Source organism: Mytilus trossulus, chromosome 10 (genome assembly GCF_036588685.1).
Source record: "Mytilus trossulus isolate FHL-02 chromosome 10, PNRI_Mtr1.1.1.hap1, whole genome shotgun sequence".
Classification (NCBI taxonomy): domain Eukaryota; kingdom Metazoa; phylum Mollusca; class Bivalvia; order Mytilida; family Mytilidae; genus Mytilus; species Mytilus trossulus.
Genome location: NC_086382.1, coordinates 13,154,641 through 13,176,616, shown reverse-complemented (window position 1 = coordinate 13,176,616; position 21,976 = coordinate 13,154,641). Strand labels below are relative to the sequence as shown.

Below are 21,976 nucleotides of genomic sequence, written 5' to 3'. Positions count from 1 at the left end.
CAATGTAAATGATGCACGTATATTGTTAAGCTCACTACGTATGACAATGTAAATATTGAGCGTTTGGTGTTAAAAAGAGGAGAAATGATTTAACAATTAGTTGTGTAATATATATTTTTTATTTGATCTATAATTCACGTTTCGTTTTTGTTTTATGCATAAACAGTTTGATTATTCAGTTATATCTATGTTTTAATATTGAATCTACACTCTTTTAATGTGTTCGTCTTAATATTTTTCATTGTCTTTCTGTTATTTAATTGATGCTAACCATGCTAACTTAATTATTACAACTATTGCACGGTTAGATTGTATTTAAAATTTGATTTAATTTCTATTTATCGTTATGACATGTGTTCGTATTACTTTTATGTTTCGTAGAAAACGTGTAGTATACTAATTTTTAATCGTAGTGAGCATAATTTGGTATGTTTTGTCTTTTCTTCCAAAGAAGGTACATACATGTATTATCTTAATTCATTAACTTTCGTCCAGTTAACAATTTCTGGATTTCCAAATATTAGGAGTCCAAATCAAATAATAGGCAGACAATAAAAATAGCGTAGAATAGTGTTTATCATGTTTATAGGAACAACTTATCATTGTATTAACAGTAAGTCTACCGAAAAGGAAAATTTCAACAATATATCATGATCTCATGTCAACACAAGTACCGACTATAAGGCTGATGGTACCAATGGGGAAGAAACTTCAACCAATTCATCCTCAATCGGTGAATGAGCTACCAAATGTTGTTTTGTAATATGTAAACAAACTACTAGTATTACATTGACGGGAACATTATGCATATTTTTTAAAGGTAATGTATCTGACCTGTATGTATATCTTGCATAAACCATCTGGTTAAATATAGAAATGATAAGTCATTAACATTTACGTCTTTTGAAGTTAAACTTCCCATAAGTGTATAAAAATGAATTGTGACAGAAGGAGGAAGAGAAATTTAGACGATAAATCCATTTAAAAATCCCCTTTTTCAATACGACATTCGTACCTGAGTTTATTACCTTATAGATTGAAAATGACTTAAAACAGAATGGACATGGATTGTGAAAAAGAAAGTGATGATAAACTGGCTATCCTGGAGTTGGATCAAATAATGAAAATGGTTGGAGAACTCACACAGAAATTACGTTTTAGTAATGTCCGATTAAAGAATTTGCATGAAAATAAATATGAAGAGACAACACCAAATGAAGAGGAATTGAAAAAAGTTTCGAGCAAAATAGAAGCAGCTACAGTTGGTATTGAAAAATTTATACTTGAAACAACAGAATTACATAACAACAGGTTGAAATGGAGAGAGCTTGCAAATATACCAACTAAACGTGAGGCAACGGGAAGTGAGTGAATTATTGTCTTAAAAAATTAGAGTTAAATGTTTGATATAATTTAATCCATTATATTCAAACTTATTTCATCTATATTGGTTAGGCATAATATATAAACTGACAAGTTGTCAACAAAGCTTAATCATAATGAACAAAGTTGAGGGTGGAAAAAGGGAATGTGTCAAAGAGACCACAACCCGACCAAAGGTCACCAATGGGTACGTTATCTAAAAAGACGACAACCCGACCAACGGTCACCAATTTGTCCGTTATCTAAAAGGAATAGTTCGGTTATTTTGAAGAATAAGTCCCATGAAATGTCACAATCGGTAATGTCTTCATTGATGATAATTAAATTATTTTGTGAATACAGCAAATGAAACATAAATAAGGTCTTCTATGACAGATATAACAAATAACATTCTACTAAATCACGCCAGCGACGTGAATGATGAATAAAAAAACTAATATTCATTCATAACTGTTACCGTGTTTATTTCAACTTACAACTTTTAAAGGACTTTGAAATTATGGTATTGAAATAGTACAGCAATTTCAAAGTGCGGGAAAGTTAATACATTATCTAAGCAAGTTTACAGTACTTTTAACTTAAAGTCCTACAAAAGTACTCTTACAAAACATACACAAGGTCGTTTTTGACAGATATATTCAACAGCATTCAACTTAATTACAACAGCGACTTTAATGATGAATAGAACGACTTATATTCTTCATTCAACCGTCGGTTAAATAGTTTCTATTTACACAGGAACCCAAATATCAGTCAAATCATGATAGACAATACAACCATTTAGAAAATTGGCATAACTTGGAGATATATAATGCATATGCAGCATACTGCCTACAGGTTACTTCATAGAACTGTAAAGTTTGCAGTTCGTAAATTTTAATCATCCTTTTGAAAGTCGTAAAGTTAACTTCAGTCAAAATGATATCATTATCAACATGGTAATTGTCTTGTTGTAAGTTAATGATTGATCAGCACAGTTATACTTTAGTATGTGTATATTTTCAGTAGTATAACTTTATTGTACGGCAAATGTACGTCAACATTGTAGTAGTTTTATATACAGCAAAATAGGTGTACTGTTTCAGAAACAATAAATTAACAGGACTTGATTTGGATTACACGATTATTAGAAGCACAGTGATGTACCTACGTAGTAAAGTACTATGAGGGTAGATAAAATATATTAATTTTTTTGATGACTTAATATAAAATTCTAATGAAAGTGTAATAATTCAAAAGTACTGGGTCGGTATAAAACAGTTGATTATTAAAAGTGCTAAAATTAAATGTATAACTGTTACCGTGTTTCTTTCAACTTACAACTTTTAAAGGACTTTGAAATTATCGTATTGAAATAGTACAGCAATGTCAAAGTGCGGGAAAGTTAATACATTATCTAAGCAAGTTTACAGTACTTTTAACTTAAAGTCCTACAAAAGTACTCTTACAAAAAATACATAAGGTCTACTATGACAGATATATTCAACAGCATTCAACTCAATCACAACAGCGACTTAAATGATGAATAGAACGACTTATATTCTTCATTCAACCCTCGGTTAAATAGTTTCTATTTACATAGGAACCCAAATATCAGCCAAATCCTTATAGACCATTCAACCATGTAGAAAATTGGATATCTCTGCAACAGGGAGATATATCATGCATATGCAGCAGCTGCCTACAGGTTACTTCATAAAACTGAAAAGTTTGCAGCTCGTAAATTTTAATGATCCCTTTGAAAGTCGTAAAGTTAACTTTAAAATTCTATCACTATCAACATGATAGATGTCTTGTTGTAAGTTAATAAATAATCTGCACAATTGATTTGTATTTTGTATTCAAAATTAAAAGAACAGTGATGCACCTCCGTAGTTAAGTACTATGGGGTAGATAAAGTATAATGCTTTTTGATAACTTAGTATAAAATTCTAATAAAATGTAATAATTCAAAAGTACTGGATTGGTATAAAACAGTTGTGTATTAAAAGTGTACTCAATTCTAAACATTAAATGTATAACTGTTACAGTTTTTCTTTAAATTGAATCACAAATGTTAAGTACTCTAAAAATTATAATATTGAAATAGTACAACAATTTCAAATTGTGGAAAAGTCAATACAGTATCTAAGGAAGTTTATAGTAGTTTTAATTTAAAGTACAACAAAAGTACTCTTGAAAAATCTGTTGCGTCATTGTATATGTTTTGGTTATTTGAAAAATAAATCCAATTAAAGGTTACAACCGGTGATGTCTTCAATGTTGAGCGGTGAGGGATTTTATTAATACAGCAAATTAAACATAAATAAGGTCTTCTTGGCAGATATACTCAACTGCGTTCAACTAAATCACATTAGCCACTAAAATTCAACATTCAACCCTCGATTAAATAGTTTCTATTTACACAGGAACCCAATATCAGTAAAATCCTGAAAGACAATGCAACCATTTTGCAAATTGACATATCATATCAACTGGGAGATATATATTACATATGCAGGAGCTGCTGAAATTTGCTTCATAGAAATGGAAAGTTCGAAGTTCGTAAATTTTAATCATCCGTTTAAAAGTCGTAAAGTTGAGTAGTCAAAAATCTATCACTATCAATTTTTTGTTGTAACGTAATGATTGATCTACACAGCTATACTTTAGCACGTGGACATCTTTAGCAGTATAACTTTACTGTAATGCAAATGTACTTCAACACTGTAGTAGCTATATTTACGGTCAAACGGATGCACTGTTTCAGAACAATAAATTAACGGGACTTGATTTGTATTACAAATTGGAAGCACAGCTATGTACCTTCTTGGTAAAGGACTATAAGGTTAATTATATAGTTTTTTATAATTTAATATAAGATTCAAATGAAAGTTTAATATTTCAAATGTACTGGATTGGTATAAACCTGTTGTGTATAAAAAAAAAGTATTCTCACTGCTAAACATTAAATGTATAACTGTTATAGTTTCTTGAAGTACAACTTAAGTACTTTGAAATTATAATCTTGAAATTGTACAAAGTGCTGATAAGATAAGACATTATTTAAATCCGTTGATAGTACTTTTAATTTTAGGTACTACAAATGTACTCTTGACAAAAATACTATGTCGCTGTATATGTTTTTGGTTATTTGAAGAAAACATCTAATGAAAGGTCACACCCGGTCATGTCATCAATCATGTCAATGTTGAATGCGAAAGATTTTGTAAATACAGCAAATTGAACATAAACACGGTCGTCTATGACAGATATATTCAATAGCATTTAACTAATTCACGACCGTGACTTAACTGATGAATAGAACGATTTCTATACATCATTCAACACTCGGTCTAAAAGTTTCCCTTTACAAAAAAAACCAAATATCAGTCAAATCCTGATAGACAATGCAACCGTTTGACAAATTGGAATTTCGTATTACCTATGCATGAAGCTGATGGGGAAAAGTGACTTCATAATAAAGCAAAATTTAATTATACCTTTAACTTCAGTTAACTTCAGTCAACATAGTCAAACTATTAATTTCTTGTTGTAATTTAATGATAAATCTACACGGCTATACTATATATAGCACGTTAAGTACAGCTCTTTGTAAGAACCAGGCAGCGTGCGATACATGAAGGTTTCAGATTTTTTCTATAATTGGTCTAGTAGAAGCCATAAATGAAAAATGCTCAAAAAATAATTTTGAGTGGGAAAATATGAGTGGTTGCCATGGTAACAGACACATAATTTTTTGGTTGTTAAGCATGGTAAAATCTTTCAAAAATCAGCTAAATCACCACAATTCAGAGCCTGATTATGAATCAAATCGTGCATTTTTCATTAATTTTCATATGTAACATTGATAGAACTTGGTTTAAGCTTCATTTTGGAGAAGATTGCATGTCAACCAAATTTGTAACTTTTTGGTAAAATTTTGTGAAAAATTGCATATTTTCAACTTTTCTGAAAATGGGATTTTTGCTGAATTACTACATTTTCTCTGGTGTTTTTCAGAAAAGTGCAAATGTGTACAGAATAGTTAGCACTGTAGTTATGAAGTTTGGATACTACTTTACCAAATTTAATAGAAAAATGTGTGGGATTTTTTTTAGTTTTATTACGATAGAAACCGATTTTTTCCTTGGAAACGGAATTTTCATTTGCAGAATATTGCAGTTTAAGAGCTTAAATGTCCTGAATTTTTCATAACCGATAAGAAAAATACATAAAAGCTAATGCAAACTTTAAATTACAATCGTCAAGTGTTGTTGACTCTAATTGTTACCAAGGAAACACATATTATCCAAAGCAACATCCACTCTGAAATTGCATAAATAGAAACTTATGTAAAAATATACATAAATAGAGGGTGTTTATTTTCAAATTGGAATATGACTGCTTTGCTTCACTTACAGTCTATTCTGTTTATTTCATAAGGTTCAACAAATGTAATACATAATGTAATATTATGGTTGGAGGGTTAGAAAAAAGGGGGGGGGTGGTAGGTTTATTTCTTAAAGATATACATATAGATTCTTGAAAATATTATGTTTGGTCGGAGAGCCTGATTATAAAAAGAATTTTTTTTTTTCTTCAAAAATTTTATATATACAAGATCGATTTTCTATAACTTGGGTTAAGCTTCAGAGGTTAGTTAAGGTATAATGCAGTTTGCTTGTCAGGGTTTTTGATTTTTTTGTCAGATTTTCAGAAACCTCAGGTTTTATTCAATTGAATACCAAAAAAAGAAATGGCATTGACCCCCATTTATCTTTTTATAAATCTTTTACATGTATAATGATATTAAGCAAGCTGTAAAAGTCTTATAAAATTCAAATTATTCTTTGATAGTTTTGAGAATGTAAACTTGTAAACTTGTCAATGAAATAGGTATGAAAAGTCAAGAGAATATTTTCCAGCCAAAATTTCAATGGCTAATATCTCGAAATCAAGCACATTGATTTTTATATTTCTTGACTCTTTTGATTCCTTTATTAATCCCCTATCGATATTCACTTATATTTAAATTGAAAGATCCAAAATAATGTCATACAATTGTGAAACTCCAAGTCAAATGGACAAATTTATCTTTCTGCTTTAAAATCAATTTTTAATAAGGAAACATTTTTTTTTTAATCTCAGAATATGATCAAGATTCTTTGATAGAAAGTCATTGAATTTTCATTTCAATATAATGTGGTTATATAATTTTAAGATGCTTGGATAGCAATTTAAATAGAGAGAACATAATTTTATTAATAAAACATCTCCGTTCTATATATATTTCTTGCCAACCTACTTTACACAAACGAGAGCTTACTTTGGTAGTATATTTATATTGGGTTATAGCTATAGTAGCAGGGTTGATGTTTTGGTTTTCCGTATAACCGCAATTTACTCAATTTTCTTTGTAATATATATATATATACTAGTAGTAACAAGGATATCGTTTCTTGGGGGCCTTTATAGTTTGTTGTTCATGCAGTGTAAGCTAATGCTCCGTGTTGAAAACCGTACTTTGGCCTATGATGGTTAACTTTAAGGAATAGTGACTTAGATAAAGAGTTTTCTTATTGTCATTCATACCACATTTTCTTATATTATTCTGCTCATTACTGAAGTCAATGATATATGATCTAATTATTCAATGATTTTACTTTGCAATGACTACAACAGTGATACATTTTAATATATACAGCCTCCTCTATTAATAACAACTGTTTCCTTTGAATCTTAAATAAGAAATAAGATAAAACAAAGGTTTGCATTATTTCGCAAAGGTTTGCATTGTAACGCAAATATTGGAAGAAAAATTAAAAAAAATGTGTGGCGCTAATACGTTTCCGTAGATTTTAAGAAAGGTAGTGCATAAAAATATGTTAGTTAAGAATCAGTGCTCACCCATTACATTAAGAATTGAAAAATCGTAATGTACAGCTGATAGAGTTGAGGATGAGTGTCATTTTTCAATCGAATGCTCACTTCATAACAATTTGAGGGAGGAACTCTTTCAGCACATTTCTAGCACATCTCGATGTTAACACAAGAAAACTTGACTATTATGGGGGATACTGACGATTGTATTGTTAAAAAATAGTTCTTTTGAATTATGTAGTACATGTCTTCATACTGACTGTTATTTTAAAAATATGGTTGGGTTCTTTTCTATTTTGTTTTGGCTCAAATTGTGACTGAGGCTTATGGTTCTATAAAGATAATTACAATGTATATCATATTATTATTGTTGTAAAGTCTTTATGTTGTTCCAATCATTATACTGCCGCTTCAAAAAAGTGTGTTATACTGTTCTTCCTCTGTCTGTCTGCCCGTCCTTCCAACCGTCCAGTTCATCCCTCTGTCCCATGAATATTTTCGTTGAATTTTTTCATGAACTACATTACAAGGATTTCTGAAAGGTTTATTGAAGTCGGCTATATCGTGTGATAAGTTTTCAGATTCATCACTCAACCATTCCTGTTTACCGAACACTTTTCACATAACAGCCAAGTTTTAAAAAAAATCGTCATATTTTGAAGAACTACAATTTAATACAAAGATTTCTGAAAATTGGTTTCGGGGTTTATATTAGTCAGCTATACTGTGTGATGCTTTTTCAGATTCAAAACTCAACAACGAAATATTTGGGCGAGGTATCATCAGTAGTTTGCATCATCATTGGTTGTTTATATGCTCTTTATAGACCCTTTAATTTGGAAAAATGAAACATTCTGTTCTGTTTTATTCTTTATACAGATTTCGAATTGAATATATAGAAAGTATTCGAACTACCTAAGCCTGATGTTATATACACGGAGTTATCTAATAATACAGACAGACATTTTTTTTTATCCTGTTACCCTTATGCTTGATTTGATAAGTGTTGGACTTATGGATTGTGGGAGTATTGGGCTGTCGGATCAATGGATTGTCGGACTATTGGGTTGTTGTACTAATGGGTTGTCAGACTAATTGGCATGATTGGCTGTTGGACTAATGTGCTGTTGGACCAATAGGTTTTCGGACTAATGGGTTGTCCGACTAATGGGCTGTCAGACTAATGGACTGTCGGACCAATGGGCTGTCGGACCAATGGGCTCTCGGAATAATGGCATGTAACCTATATGGCCTGGTTAACTAAAGAAATTTATTAAAATTTACCATTTGATCGAAGGAGAACCTTTCTGGAGCCCTCTTTTCGTCATACATACACTACTATATTTTTCGACTTTCATATAGATTTTTTTTTATCTTTTCTGATAATTTAAAAAAGAAGATGTGGTATAATTGTTAATGAGACGGTTACATGCCATTATTCCGAAAAGATAAAAAAAAATCTACATGAAAGTCGAAAAAAATAGTAGTATTCAAGTTTAATTTTGACCCTTTTGGTCCCTAATTACTAAATTGTTGGTACCAAAACTCCCAAAATCAATCCTAACCTTCCTTTATGGTCATAAACCTTGTGTTAAAATTTCATAGATTTCTATTTACATATACTAAAGTTATGGTGCGAAAACCAAGAAAATGCTTAATTGGGCTCCTTTTGGCCCCTAATTCCTAAACTTTTGGGACCAAAACTCCCAAAATCAATCCCAACCTTTTTTTTTTGTTCTTAAACATTGTGTTTTAATTTCATAGATTTCTATTTACTTATACTGAAGTTATTGTGTGAAAATCAAGAAAAATGTCTAAATAGGCCCTTTTTTGGCCCCTAATTCCTAAACTATTGGGACCAAAACTCTCAAAATCAATCCCAACCTTTTTTTGTGGTAAATAACCGTGTGTTTAAATTTTCTAGATTTCTATTAACTGAAACTAAAGTTAAAGTGCGAAAACCAATGTTTCTTTGGACGAGGAAAAGCAATTATCTTTTCAAGTATCTACTTGTATGCAACATTTAAACAAATCAACTTATACCCTCCCCCCTTTCTCCAAGACCCCCCCCCCCCCCAAACCCCAACCCTAATGTTTCATGACATATCACATTTATTGAACAATCTGAAGAAGAAATCCCAGACAAGACTGTGAGTGAAGCAAGGACTTAAGTCATATTCCAATTTGAACGCTTTATTTATATGTTTCATGTACATAAATTTCTATTTATGCAGTTTTTTAGTGGATGATTCTATGGATAATATGTCTTTCCGTGGTAACAATTGAAGTCAACAACACTTAACGATTGTTATTTAAAGTTTTCGTCAGCTTTTATGTATTTTTCTTATCGGTTATGAAAAATTCAGGACATTTAAGCTCTTAAACTGCAATATTCTGCAGATGAAAACTCTGTTTCCAAGGAAAAAAACGGTTGCTATGGTGATAAAACTAAAAAAAATCCCACACATTTTTCTATTAAATTTGGTAAAGTAGTATCCAAACTACATAACTACAGTGCTAACTATTCTGTACACATTTGCACTTTTCTGAAAAGCACCAGAGAAAATGTGGTAATTCAGCGAAAATCCCAATTTCAGAAAAGTTGAAAATATGCATTTTTTCACAAAATTTTACAAAAAAATTACAAATTTGGTTGACATGCAAGATGAATTATGTAGTACATGTCTTCATACTGACTGTTATTTTAAAAATATGGTTGGGTTCTTTTCTATTTTGTTTTGGCTCAAATTGTGACTGAGGCTTATGGTTCTATAAAGATAATTACAATGTATATCATATTATTATTGTTGTAAAGTCTTTATGTTGTTCCAATCATTATACTGCCGCTTCAAAAAAGTGTGTTATACTGTTCTTCCTCTGTCTGTCTGCCCGTCCTTCCAACCGTCCAGTTCATCCCTCTGTCCCATGAATATTTTCGTTGAATTTTTTCATGAACTACATTACAAGGATTTCTGAAAGGTTTATTGAAGTCGGCTATATCGTGTGATAAGTTTTCAGATTCATCACTCAACCATTCCTGTTTACCGAACACTTTTCACATAACAGCCAAGTTTTAAAAAAAATCGTCATATTTTGAAGAACTACAATTTAATACAAAGATTTCTGAAAATTGGTTTCGGGGTTTATATTAGTCAGCTATACTGTGTGATGCTTTTTCAGATTCAAAACTCAACAACGAAATATTTGGGCGAGGTATCATCAGTAGTTTGCATCATCATTGGTTGTTTATATGCTCTTTATAGACCCTTTAATTTGGAAAAATGAAACATTCTGTTCTGTTTTATTCTTTATACAGATTTCGAATTGAATATATAGAAAGTATTCGAACTACCTAAGCCTGATGTTATATACACGGAGTTATCTAATAATACAGACAGACATTTTTTTTTATCCTGTTACCCTTATGCTTGATTTGATAAGTGTTGGACTTATGGATTGTGGGAGTATTGGGCTGTCGGATCAATGGATTGTCGGACTATTGGGTTGTTGTACTAATGGGTTGTCAGACTAATTGGCATGATTGGCTGTTGGACTAATGTGCTGTTGGACCAATAGGTTTTCGGACTAATGGGTTGTCCGACTAATGGGCTGTCAGACTAATGGACTGTCGGACCAATGGGCTGTCGGACCAATGGGCTCTCGGAATAATGGCATGTAACCTATATGGCCTGGTTAACTAAAGAAATTTATTAAAATTTACCATTTGATCGAAGGAGAACCTTTCTGGAGCCCTCTTTTCGTCATACATACACTACTATATTTTTCGACTTTCATATAGATTTTTTTTTTATCTTTTCTGATAATTTAAAAAAGAAGATGTGGTATAATTGTTAATGAGACGGTTACATGCCATTATTCCGAAAAGATAAAAAAAAATCTACATGAAAGTCGAAAAATATAGTAGTATTCAAGTTTAATTTTGACCCTTTTGGTCCCTAATTACTAAATTGTTGGTACCAAAACTCCCAAAATCAATCCTAACCTTCCTTTATGGTCATAAACCTTGTGTTAAAATTTCATAGATTTCTATTTACATATACTAAAGTTATGGTGCGAAAACCAAGAAAATGCTTAATTGGGCCCCTTTTGGCCCCTAATTCCTAAACTTTTGGAACCAAAACTCCCAAAATCAATCCCAACCTTTTTTTTTTGTTCTTAAACATTGTGTTTGAATTTCATAGATTTCTATTTACTTATACTGAAGTTATTGTGTGAAAATCAAGAAAAATGTCTAAATAGGCCCTTTTTTGGCCCCTAATTCCTAAACTATTGGGACCAAAACTCTCAAAATCAATCCCAACCTTTTTTTTGTGGTAAATAACCGTGTGTTTAAATTTCATAGATTTCTATTAACTGAAACTAAAGTTAAAGTGCGAAAACCAATGTTTCTTTGGACGAGGAAAAGCAATTATCTTTTCAAGTATCTACTTGTATGCAACATTTAAACAAATCAACTTATACCCTCCCCCCTTTCTCCAAGACCCCCCCCCCCAAACCCCAACCCTAATGTTTCATGACATATCACATTTATTGAACAATCTGAAGAAGAAATCCCAGACAAGACTGTGAGTGAAGCAAGGACGTAAGTCATATTCCAATTTGAACGCTTTATTTATATGTTTCTTGACATAAATTTCTATTTATGCAGTTTTTTAGTGGATGATTCTATGGATAATATGTCTTTCCGTGGTAACAATTGAAGTCAACAACACTTAACGATTTTCGTCAGCTTTTATGTATTTTTCTTATCGGTTATGAAAAATTCAGGACATTTAAGCTCTTAAACTGCAATATTCTGCAGATGAAAACTCTGTTTCCAAGGAAAAAAACGGTTGCTATGGTGATAAAACTAAAAAAAATCCCACACATTTTTCTATTAAATTTGGTAAAGTAGTATCCAAACTACATAACTACAGTGCTAACTATTCTGTACACATTTGCACTTTTCTGAAAAGCACCAGAGAAAATGTGGTAATTCAGCGAAAATCCCAATTTCAGAAAAGTTGAAAATATGCATTTTTTCACAAAATTTTACAAAAAAATTACAAATTTGGTTGACATGCAAGATGAATTATGTAGTACATGTCTTCATACTGACTGTTATTTTAAAAATATGGTTGGGTTCTTTTCTATTTTGTTTTGGCTCAAATTGTGACTGAGGCTTATGGTTCTATAAAGATAATTACAATGTATATCATATTATTATTGTTGTAAAGTCTTTATGTTGTTCCAATCATTATACTGCCGCTTCAAAAAAGTGTGTTATACTGTTCTTCCTCTGTCTGTCTGCCCGTCCTTCCAACCGTCCAGTTCATCCCTCTGTCCCATGAATATTTTCGTTGAATTTTTTCATGAACTACATTACAAGGATTTCTGAAAGGTTTATTGAAGTCGGCTATATCGTGTGATAAGTTTTCAGATTCATCACTCAACCATTCCTGTTTACCGAACACTTTTCACATAACAGCCAAGTTTTAAAAAAAATCGTCATATTTTGAAGAACTACAATTTAATACAAAGATTTCTGAAAATTGGTTTCGGGGTTTATATTAGTCAGCTATACTGTGTGATGCTTTTTCAGATTCAAAACTCAACAACGAAATATTTGGGCGAGGTATCATCAGTAGTTTGCATCATCATTGGTTGTTTATATGCTCTTTATAGACCCTTTAATTTGGAAAAATGAAACATACTGTTCTGTTTTATTCTTTATACAGATTTCGAATTGAATATATAGAAAGTATTCGAACTACCTAAGCCTGATGTTATATACACGGAGTTATCTAATAATACAGACAGACATTTTTTTTTATCCTGTTACCCTTATGCTTGACTTGATAAGTGTTGGACTTATGGATTGTGGGAGTATTGGGCTGTCGGATCAATGGATTGTCGGACTATTGGGTTGTTGTACTAATGGGTTGTCAGACTAATTTGCATGATTGGCTGTTGGACTAATGTGCTGTTGGACCAATAGGTTTTCGGACTAATGGGTTGTCCGACTAATGGGCTGTCAGACTAATGGACTGTCGGACCAATGGGCTGTCGGACCAATGGGCTCTCGGAATAATGGCATGTAACCTATATGGCCTGGTTAACTAAAGAAATTTATTAAAATTTACCATTTGATCGAAGGAGAACCTTTCTGGAGCCCTCTTTTCGTCATACATACACTACTATATTTTTCGACTTTCATATAGATTTTTTTTTTATCTTTTCTGATAATTTAAAAAAGAAGATGTGGTATAATTGTTAATGAGACGGTTACATGCCATTATTCCGAAAAGATAAAAAAAAATCTACATGAAAGTCGAAAAATATAGTAGTATTCAAGTTTAATTTTGACCCTTTTGGTCCCTAATTACTAAATTGTTGGTACCAAAACTCCCAAAATCAATCCTAACCTTCCTTTATGGTCATAAACCTTGTGTTAAAATTTCATAGATTTCTATTTACATATACTAAAGTTATGGTGCGAAAACCAAGAAAATGCTTAATTGGGCCCCTTTTGGCCCCTAATTCCTAAACTTTTGGAACCAAAACTCCCAAAATCAATCCCAACCTTTTTTTTTTTGTTCTTAAACATTGTGTTTGAATTTCATAGATTTCTATTTACTTATACTGAAGTTATTGTGTGAAAATCAAGAAAAATGTCTAAATAGGCCCTTTTTTGGCCCCTAATTCCTAAACTATTGGGACCAAAACTCTCAAAATCAATCCCAACCTTTTTTTTGTGGTAAATAACCGTGTGTTTAAATTTCATAGATTTCTATTAACTGAAACTAAAGTTAAAGTGCGAAAACCAATGTTTCTTTGGACGAGGAAAAGCAATTATCTTTTCAAGTATCTACTTGTATGCAACATTTAAACAAATCAACTTATACCCTCCCCCCTTTCTCCAAGACCCCCCCCCCAAACCCCAACCCTAATGTTTCATGACATATCACATTTATTGAACAATCTGAAGAAGAAATCCCAGACAAGACTGTGAGTGAAGCAAGGACTTAAGTCATATTCCAATTTGAACGCTTTATTTATATGTTTCATGTACATAAATTTCTATTGATGCAGTTTTTTAGTGGATGATTCTATGGATAATATGTCTTTCCGTGGTAACAATTGAAGTCAACAACACTTAACGATTGTTATTTAAAGTTTTCGTCAGCTTTTATGTATTTTTCTTATCGGTTATGAAAAATTCAGGACATTTAAGCTCTTAAACTGCAATATTCTGCAGATGAAAACTCTGTTTCCAAGGAAAAAAACGGTTGCTATGGTGATAAAACTAAAAAAAATCCCACACATTTTTCTATTAAATTTGGTAAAGTAGTATCCAAACTACATAACTACAGTGCTAACTATTCTGTACACATTTGCACTTTTCTGAAAAGCACCAGAGAAATATTGGTAATTCAGCAAAAATCCCAATTTCAGAAAAGTTGAAAATATGCATTTTTTCACAAAATTTTACAAAAAAATTACAAATTTGGTTGACATGCAATCTTCACTAAAATGAAGCTTAAACCAAGTTCTATCAATGTTACATATTAAAATTAATGAAAAATGCATGATTGTATTCATAATCAGGCTCTGAAATGTGGTGATTTAGCTGATTTTTGAAAGATTTTACAACGCTTAACAACCAAAAAATTGTGTGTCCGTTACCATGGCAACCACTCATATTTTCCCACTCAAAATTGTTTTTTGAGCGTTTTTCACTCATTGCTTCTACGAGGCCAAATATAGATAAAATCTGGAAACCCCCATGTATCACATGTATATGGCACACTGCCTGGTTCTTATAAAGAGCTGTACTTAACATCTTTATAGTAGTGCAAATGTACTCAGATATTGTATTAGATAAATGAACTGCCAAACAGTAGTGTACTTTTTCAGAACAATTAATTTACAGGACTTGATTTGTATTATGTATTCAAAATTAGAAACAAAGCGATGTACCTCCGTAGTAAAGTATTATCAGAGTACATAAAATATCTCTATACATTTTTAATATAACTTTATATAAATTCTAATGAATGCATAATAAATCAAAAGTACTGGACTGTTATAAAACAGTTTTGTTGTTTAATGTGTATTAAACAATAAATGTATAATGGTGTTTCTTTTAATTTAAATTACAAATTAAGTACCGTGAAAATGATACTGTAATATTTCAATAATTTCAAAGTTCAAACATTATCTAAGCACGTTTAATGTTTAACGTTTAATGTTTAAACATATCAAGTGACATATCAGTTTTTGTAAGAGTACTTTTTAAGTACTTTACTTTAAAAGTACTCTTACAAAAACTGATATGTCACTTGATATGTTTGGTTAATTGAAGAATAAATCCAATAAAATGTCCCAATTAAAAAAAAACTTTTTATTTTGTTCTTTTAAACAATATATAAATATATTAGAGAAATGTAGGCTTCAGAGCAAATATCCTGCGATTCTGTAATAATCATTATTTGAAATTGGGCATGTAGCTTGTTAAAAAAATATTTGATCAGTACTTATAGAACAAGAGTGTCAAAGACGTCGCTGATATAAACCTATTATAGAAGTTTCATAAAATTCTAGCACGAAAACTTGGAGAGCGCTAACAATGCTATTTTTCATATAATTAAATTTTCCAAGGGGTACATCTCTTTTGAAAATAATTGATTGGTACTGATTTGGCGTATAAAATTATAATCCTGGTACTTTTGATAACTATTTACACCACTGGGTCGATGCCACTGCTGGTGGACGTTTCGTCCCCGAGGGTATCACCAGCCCAGTAGTCAGCACTTCAATGTTGACATGAATATCAATTATATGGTCATTTTATAAATTTCCTGTTTACAAAACTTTGAATTTTTCGAAAAACTAAGGATTTTCTTACCCCAGGAGTAGATTACCTTAGCCGTATTTGGCACAACTTTTTGGAATTTTGGATCCTCAATGCTCTTCAACTTTGTATTTATTTGGCTTTTTAACTATTTTGATTTGAGCGTCACTGATGAGTCTTATGTAGACGAAACGCGCGTCTGGCGTATAAAATTATAATCCTGGTACTTTTGATAACTATTCTAACTTGTCAAAAACATTGGTTTCTTAAACCTATATGACCTATATTACACATTTCTTACAAATCTGACAAAGCTGTACATCGGAGAGCGATAACGATGCAATGTTTTTGTTGCATATAATTGATGTTTTAAAGGAGCTTCACACTTTGCAAAATAATTGATCGTCACTGATTTTCGAGTGCCGCCAAGAAAATGCTGATATAAAGCTAGGATACAAGTTTCATAAAATTCTGGCACAAATTGTACAATTGAGAGCATTATAACGAGTTAATTTTCCACAGGTGTTTAAGGTCATAATTTATTCCAAATTAAATAATCGGCATTGATTTTCAATCTCGTTCAAGAGTTAGCTGAGATACGTTTTATAATATTCTGACAAGAACTATACACGTGAGAGCGTTAACAAGATCAGACGGACAGACGGGCATACTGACAGGCGACTACAACTACACTGTCACTACAACGCGTTGCACAGGAGATAATAAAATTACAGGTTTATGCAAGCTTCTTTTCGTTCTTCTTGACAAGTCTCTGTAGAAGGTCTGCTAAATTATAAGGCCAGAAGAGGAGACCAACCTCAGTATCTTTGATTCTGATTACTAATGTTTGCCTTTCATAGTACAGATGCAATGGTACTTAATGAAAGTTAACTTCATTTATTAGGTCATAAAAAGGTCATTCTTCCTCGAAAAGATTTCTTTTTAAATAAGTTGCTGCAAATATATTGATAAAGTTTTTAAATGTGGTCACTTTCATCCGTGGGTAAAAGGGATACGTTAAGACGTTTACAGGGCACATAGAAAAGAATATACAGCTACCAAACTACTATAAAAATTCCCCAAAAAGTGTGCATGATTACGGCAAATAGAACATAAAGAACTTGATCTAGTTGGTCTTATTCTTTGTGATATTGGAATTGTTTTGTAGAAAATGTGATTGATAATAGTCATAAGAAAAATTTCTATTTCAGAATCAATAGATCATACTTTATATTGTTACTGTAATCACTTACGTTTATAGAACTACTTATATTTGAATAATGTGTTTATTAATAGGAAACAATGTACAAGCTACAGACAGTGGAATTGCCAGTTCAACTTACAGTGGCACTTCAATGGTTATGGACAGTAGTAAGTTAATAAAATTAACGGTACCAATTTTCTTGCACCAGATGCGCATTTCGACAATACATGTCTCTTCAGTGATGCTCACAGTTTGTTGATTTGTTTATTTTTATAAACAAAACAAAGATGCTATTCATAGACGATTTACAAATTTGTGAAAGATTTACAACAAAAGTTTCCATAACTTATCGTTTTGGAGGTTTTTAAATGATAAAAATATAGTTTATTGTAAAGGAAGAAACCTCCAACATGTTTACTACATATACAACTATCAAACTGTCATGACTGGTAAAATTATTTTTGAATGGCAGTTATAAAGTTTGAATTAAATATTATAGGAATAATCGCTTTTAAGAACACAACTACTAATATGCTAAATATTCACAATGATACCTTTTAACTTGACTTTAAAAACCAGCACATTTGTTCAAAAAGATAACTTGAAATTCTAATCATTAAATGAGACTTTAATTTGTCCAATTTTGGACGATTTTAATTACTTTTTTAACGAATTCCAAAGAAATTACAAAAACATTTCAAAATGGGGATACTGAGAGATGATTGTTACAACATCTTTAAAGGTCATTATTCAGATTCACAAGTTCCTAAACTTTAGGATTTGTTTTATTTTGACGTGAGAAATGAATTTATATTAAAGAATTCTACCTATTCCCGACATTTTGTCAAAGTAGAATTCAACTACCTTTTGAACTGTGCTCAATAAAGCCTTGTATTCAAAATTTGGACATTTCCAACGACTCAAACGAAAAAGTACAATAATCATCTGGACATTGCTGGAGAATATAGCGATTCACTTTATAATGTAACATGTGTTTGTCCTAATAAAGATGACAATATACCAATCCTTTTTTAGCATGCTGCTTAAAAATGTATAACTTATGAAATATTTGTTTTAGATGCCTTCACTGGAGTACAAGATACAAATCCACACCAGTCTAGTTCATTCATTTCCTCTGAGGCAAGTTTTAATGAAGCTCCTATAATACAACTTACATGCGCGGGGAAAGAGGGGTCTCAACATTCAAATTTATATTAGGTACAGACGTTCAACAAAATCCTCATTTCATATGATATTGATTTTTGAAACAACAACTAAAAACACCCAAAAATATTTCATAAGAAAGTTACCCCATATGTAATAATTATATTTTCTAGCTATTAAACATACAATATGTGCTATCTTTATATAGGAGGAAAACCCCATGTATATATGCGTATTACGGCATAATTCCATATTGAAAATGCACTTAGGTTTATAGAAAGTGTGTCGTAACCAGAGATATTAAGTACAAAATGAACATTCAATTTCGTATTATACATTGTACCTATCTCTGGTGTTACATGTCAGTGAACTGGTAATGTGAACTGAATTATCTCATTTGACAACAATATATATTTACTTTATAAAAAACACTTCCTGTATCATTTCCATCGGTGAAATAAAATCCTTCCTTAATTAAAAAGGAATGAAAATAACACGTTATACTTATAAATGTGATGCACCGATGCGCTTTTATCGATTTAAATTAACTAGGAACACTCAGACATGTCAGAGCCGAATATTTATAAATTATTGTTCCTCACGTGGTACATATTGTTAATTACAGGTGGATGGCAGACATGAAGCCAGTGCTGAAAATGGTAAAGATTCTGAATTTGAATGTTGAGACCAACGTCTGATACATGTATGTAAGATTTGTAAAGAACAAAAAATGTTCTTAACGAATGTCCGTGTTTGTATGAATTAGTTTTGATTAGTACATTGCATTTATTACAAGTAGAGATATATAAATAAATGTATGGTATGCCACTGAATTGAAACAATGAGAGGTGCATAGCAATACCTAAATATTATTGCTACAATATTTGTCAATGTCAAATGTATGGTATTCTAAATATAAAATACTAATATGTAATTTTTCAACAAGGAGTGTTCCAACAATCAAGGGTCTTGTGAAAACAAGGCTTTTGTTTGATGCAATGTAAATATTAAAGAAAAGAGGAAAATTAATGTTTTTTGTCTGAATAATGACCTGTTAAAATGCCCGCCCGATAACAAGTATTTAAATCCATGAAATGTATTTATGGATAGATAAATGTGCAGTTAGCCAGAAAGGAACAAATCTTATTTAATCAATTTTGATATAGAGAAGCTATAACAGTATGAAACCGAATGTTAGGGTAGTTAGTTAAAGAAAGTAAGCTTTAACAGTTTTTTTAAAGCTAGAATTCGTTACATTAAACCAGAAAATTGGTTAAAGGAAGTTCTCGATGATTTCAATGATTTTGTAAACTAATCAATCAGGGTTTTAACGATATATCTAATAGACTGCGTGGTTATGCAAAACTCGTATTGTACAAATTCACTGTACATAGATGGAAACAAAATGTATGTGTGAATATTTAAAAAGTTTAAAATTTAAATAAAGTTCACCACTTTTTGCTATACTCTGCACATTTTACTGCAATTCTTTTTATCATACAAAATATATTTTATTATATAATGTATTTAAAATCAAATGTGTGCAATTGCTAGGATGTGACTGCTTGGTACTTTGTTTTTTCCTCGTCTGGATTACTCAACAGAAATTCACAAACTGTCTAAAAATGAATGTAATACATGTACATATGCAGTAATGATCTTAGTTAATGCACAGTGTAGATTATTACATATCCAGTGTCATTGGAAATTTAGGCCAGTTTAATTTTGATGTTATCTGCATCAGTACAACACATTTTTATGTTTATAGATATTGTTTTATTTTTTGTATATTAATTTTGTTATTTAAAACATGCGCACATATTGTAATGTTCAGTTCTCACTATTTTATATGTTATAATTTGATATTGTCTTTATAATCATTATAACTAGTATTAGCCCTTTGCTAAAATATTGAAGCCATTTTTTTTTTACAAAATCTATTTCTAGAACATGAATGCATTTGAATCTTGAACTTTGACTTGTATACTTAAATTTGGTTTAAATCATCACTATACATATTTCCTTTTCTAAACATGAGCAATTGGTGAATACTATTAATTTTTAAATCATTAATTGTTTACCCCTGTTCGTCCTCTTTCACAATAGCTGAGGTATAAAATGTGAAACAATCTAGATTTTTCTTTCCTATTATCAGAACCTTTTGAGTATGTTTGTGATATTTAAGTTTGCATACACATATTATTTATAAAGGCCAGCAAATAGTATATTTCAGCACAATCCAAAGTATGGTCATTGTAGGGTACTCATGTTTCATAATAATCATTGAGTGGGAAACCTGCAATAAAAATTGAGAAATATTTTAATGATCTTACCTGTTTAAAGTTACAATTTTACCAATGTTGTGTGTTGTTTACTTATTAACTGATGCTCACTTATACTTTAATGTGTAAACGACAGTATTTTTGTTTTAAACTAATCCTTCTTTTTAATATTTCCATTTGTATATACTTTTATAATGCTATTGTTTTGTAGATAATATGTCAAATTTTCAAAAGATGTACATTTCTGTACATAGTACATGGCATCTTAAAAAAAAATGTTGTATACTGTGCAGAAGTAGAAGCTTTGTAATTTTACTAATATAATTTATTGTGCAATATCTTAATAAAGAATTTTAACCATGTAATTATTTTGTTGATTAATTTATCTATACATTCTAATCGTTTGGCCTATGAAAATGTGGATGTAAAATGTACAAATCATATAGTTTGGTCCACCAATTTAAATTGATTTGTTCTTACTTGTTATAGACGGCAACAATACTTTTAACATGCTATAATTGTATTGTCTGTATAGACATTTTAATCTGGTTTTGTATACAATCACTGATGTTGCCTCAATCCATGAAAATACCCATGAAAATAATTGAATTGACAGTATGGGCTTGTAAACTCATAAATAGGTAATTTGGAATTCGAATAACACTGGCTCTTTTATTCAAAACAAATGAATTATATGAGACCTTGGTCTTGGTGTACATTGTGGGTTTCAAGGAGATAATCAATATTAAAATTAAAACAAAATTTTGTCTCAAGTTACAATGTCCCAAATAAGTTGTAACTTAATTAACAAATGGTTCCAAACTGAGTGATAGGTGACCTATAATGATTCAATTTTGACAGCATTTACAGATTTTCCTCAAATGCCTCAGTTTAAAAGCTTTAATGATTTGACAAAAAGTAATTAGATACAGCTAAGCTTGTGAATACTTGTACAATAATGGGACAGCAAAGGAGAAGCACAAAAAACTTACATTGGTGCTCAGCAGTCTCAAGACAACTGTTACTTATTGATAAGAACATGAACGTAACAAAGAGTAAAAAAACAAAAATACAGATCACCAAGGAAATTCAAAATGAAAAGTTTGCAATCAAATGACAAAATGAAAAGTTCAACCACATCAAACGAATGGATAACAAATATCATATTCCAAACTTGGTAAAGGCATTTTCTTATGTAGAAAATGATGGATTTAACCTGATTTTATG

General features: G+C 30.9%; 1 protein-coding gene across 1 annotated transcript; it reads left to right on the top strand.

Annotated features, from left to right (window-relative positions):
- Positions 1-906: 906 nt before the first annotated feature.
- LOC134686880 (uncharacterized) lies at positions 907-21,114 on the top strand. Its single transcript, XM_063546705.1, has 4 exons — positions 907-1,364; positions 17,396-17,470; positions 18,382-18,443; positions 19,093-21,114. The coding sequence occupies exons 1-4, from the start codon at positions 1,058-1,060 to the stop codon at positions 19,150-19,152; spliced, it is 504 nt and encodes a 167-aa protein (XP_063402775.1). The 5' UTR covers positions 907-1,057; the 3' UTR covers positions 19,153-21,114.
- Positions 21,115-21,976: the final 862 nt, after the last annotated feature.

Excerpts from the sequence above, each read along its gene's own strand:
- LOC134686880 (XM_063546705.1), top strand. The coding sequence starts at position 1,058 with ATGGACATGGATTGTGAAAAAGAAAGTGATGATAAACTGGCTATCCTG. Across the intron at positions 1,365-17,395 it reads TAAACGTGAGGCAACGGGAA|GAAACAATGTACAAGCTACA; the intron begins GTGAGTGAATTA and ends GTTTATTAATAG. Across the intron at positions 18,444-19,092 it reads GTTCATTCATTTCCTCTGAG|GTGGATGGCAGACATGAAGC; the intron begins GCAAGTTTTAAT and ends TGTTAATTACAG.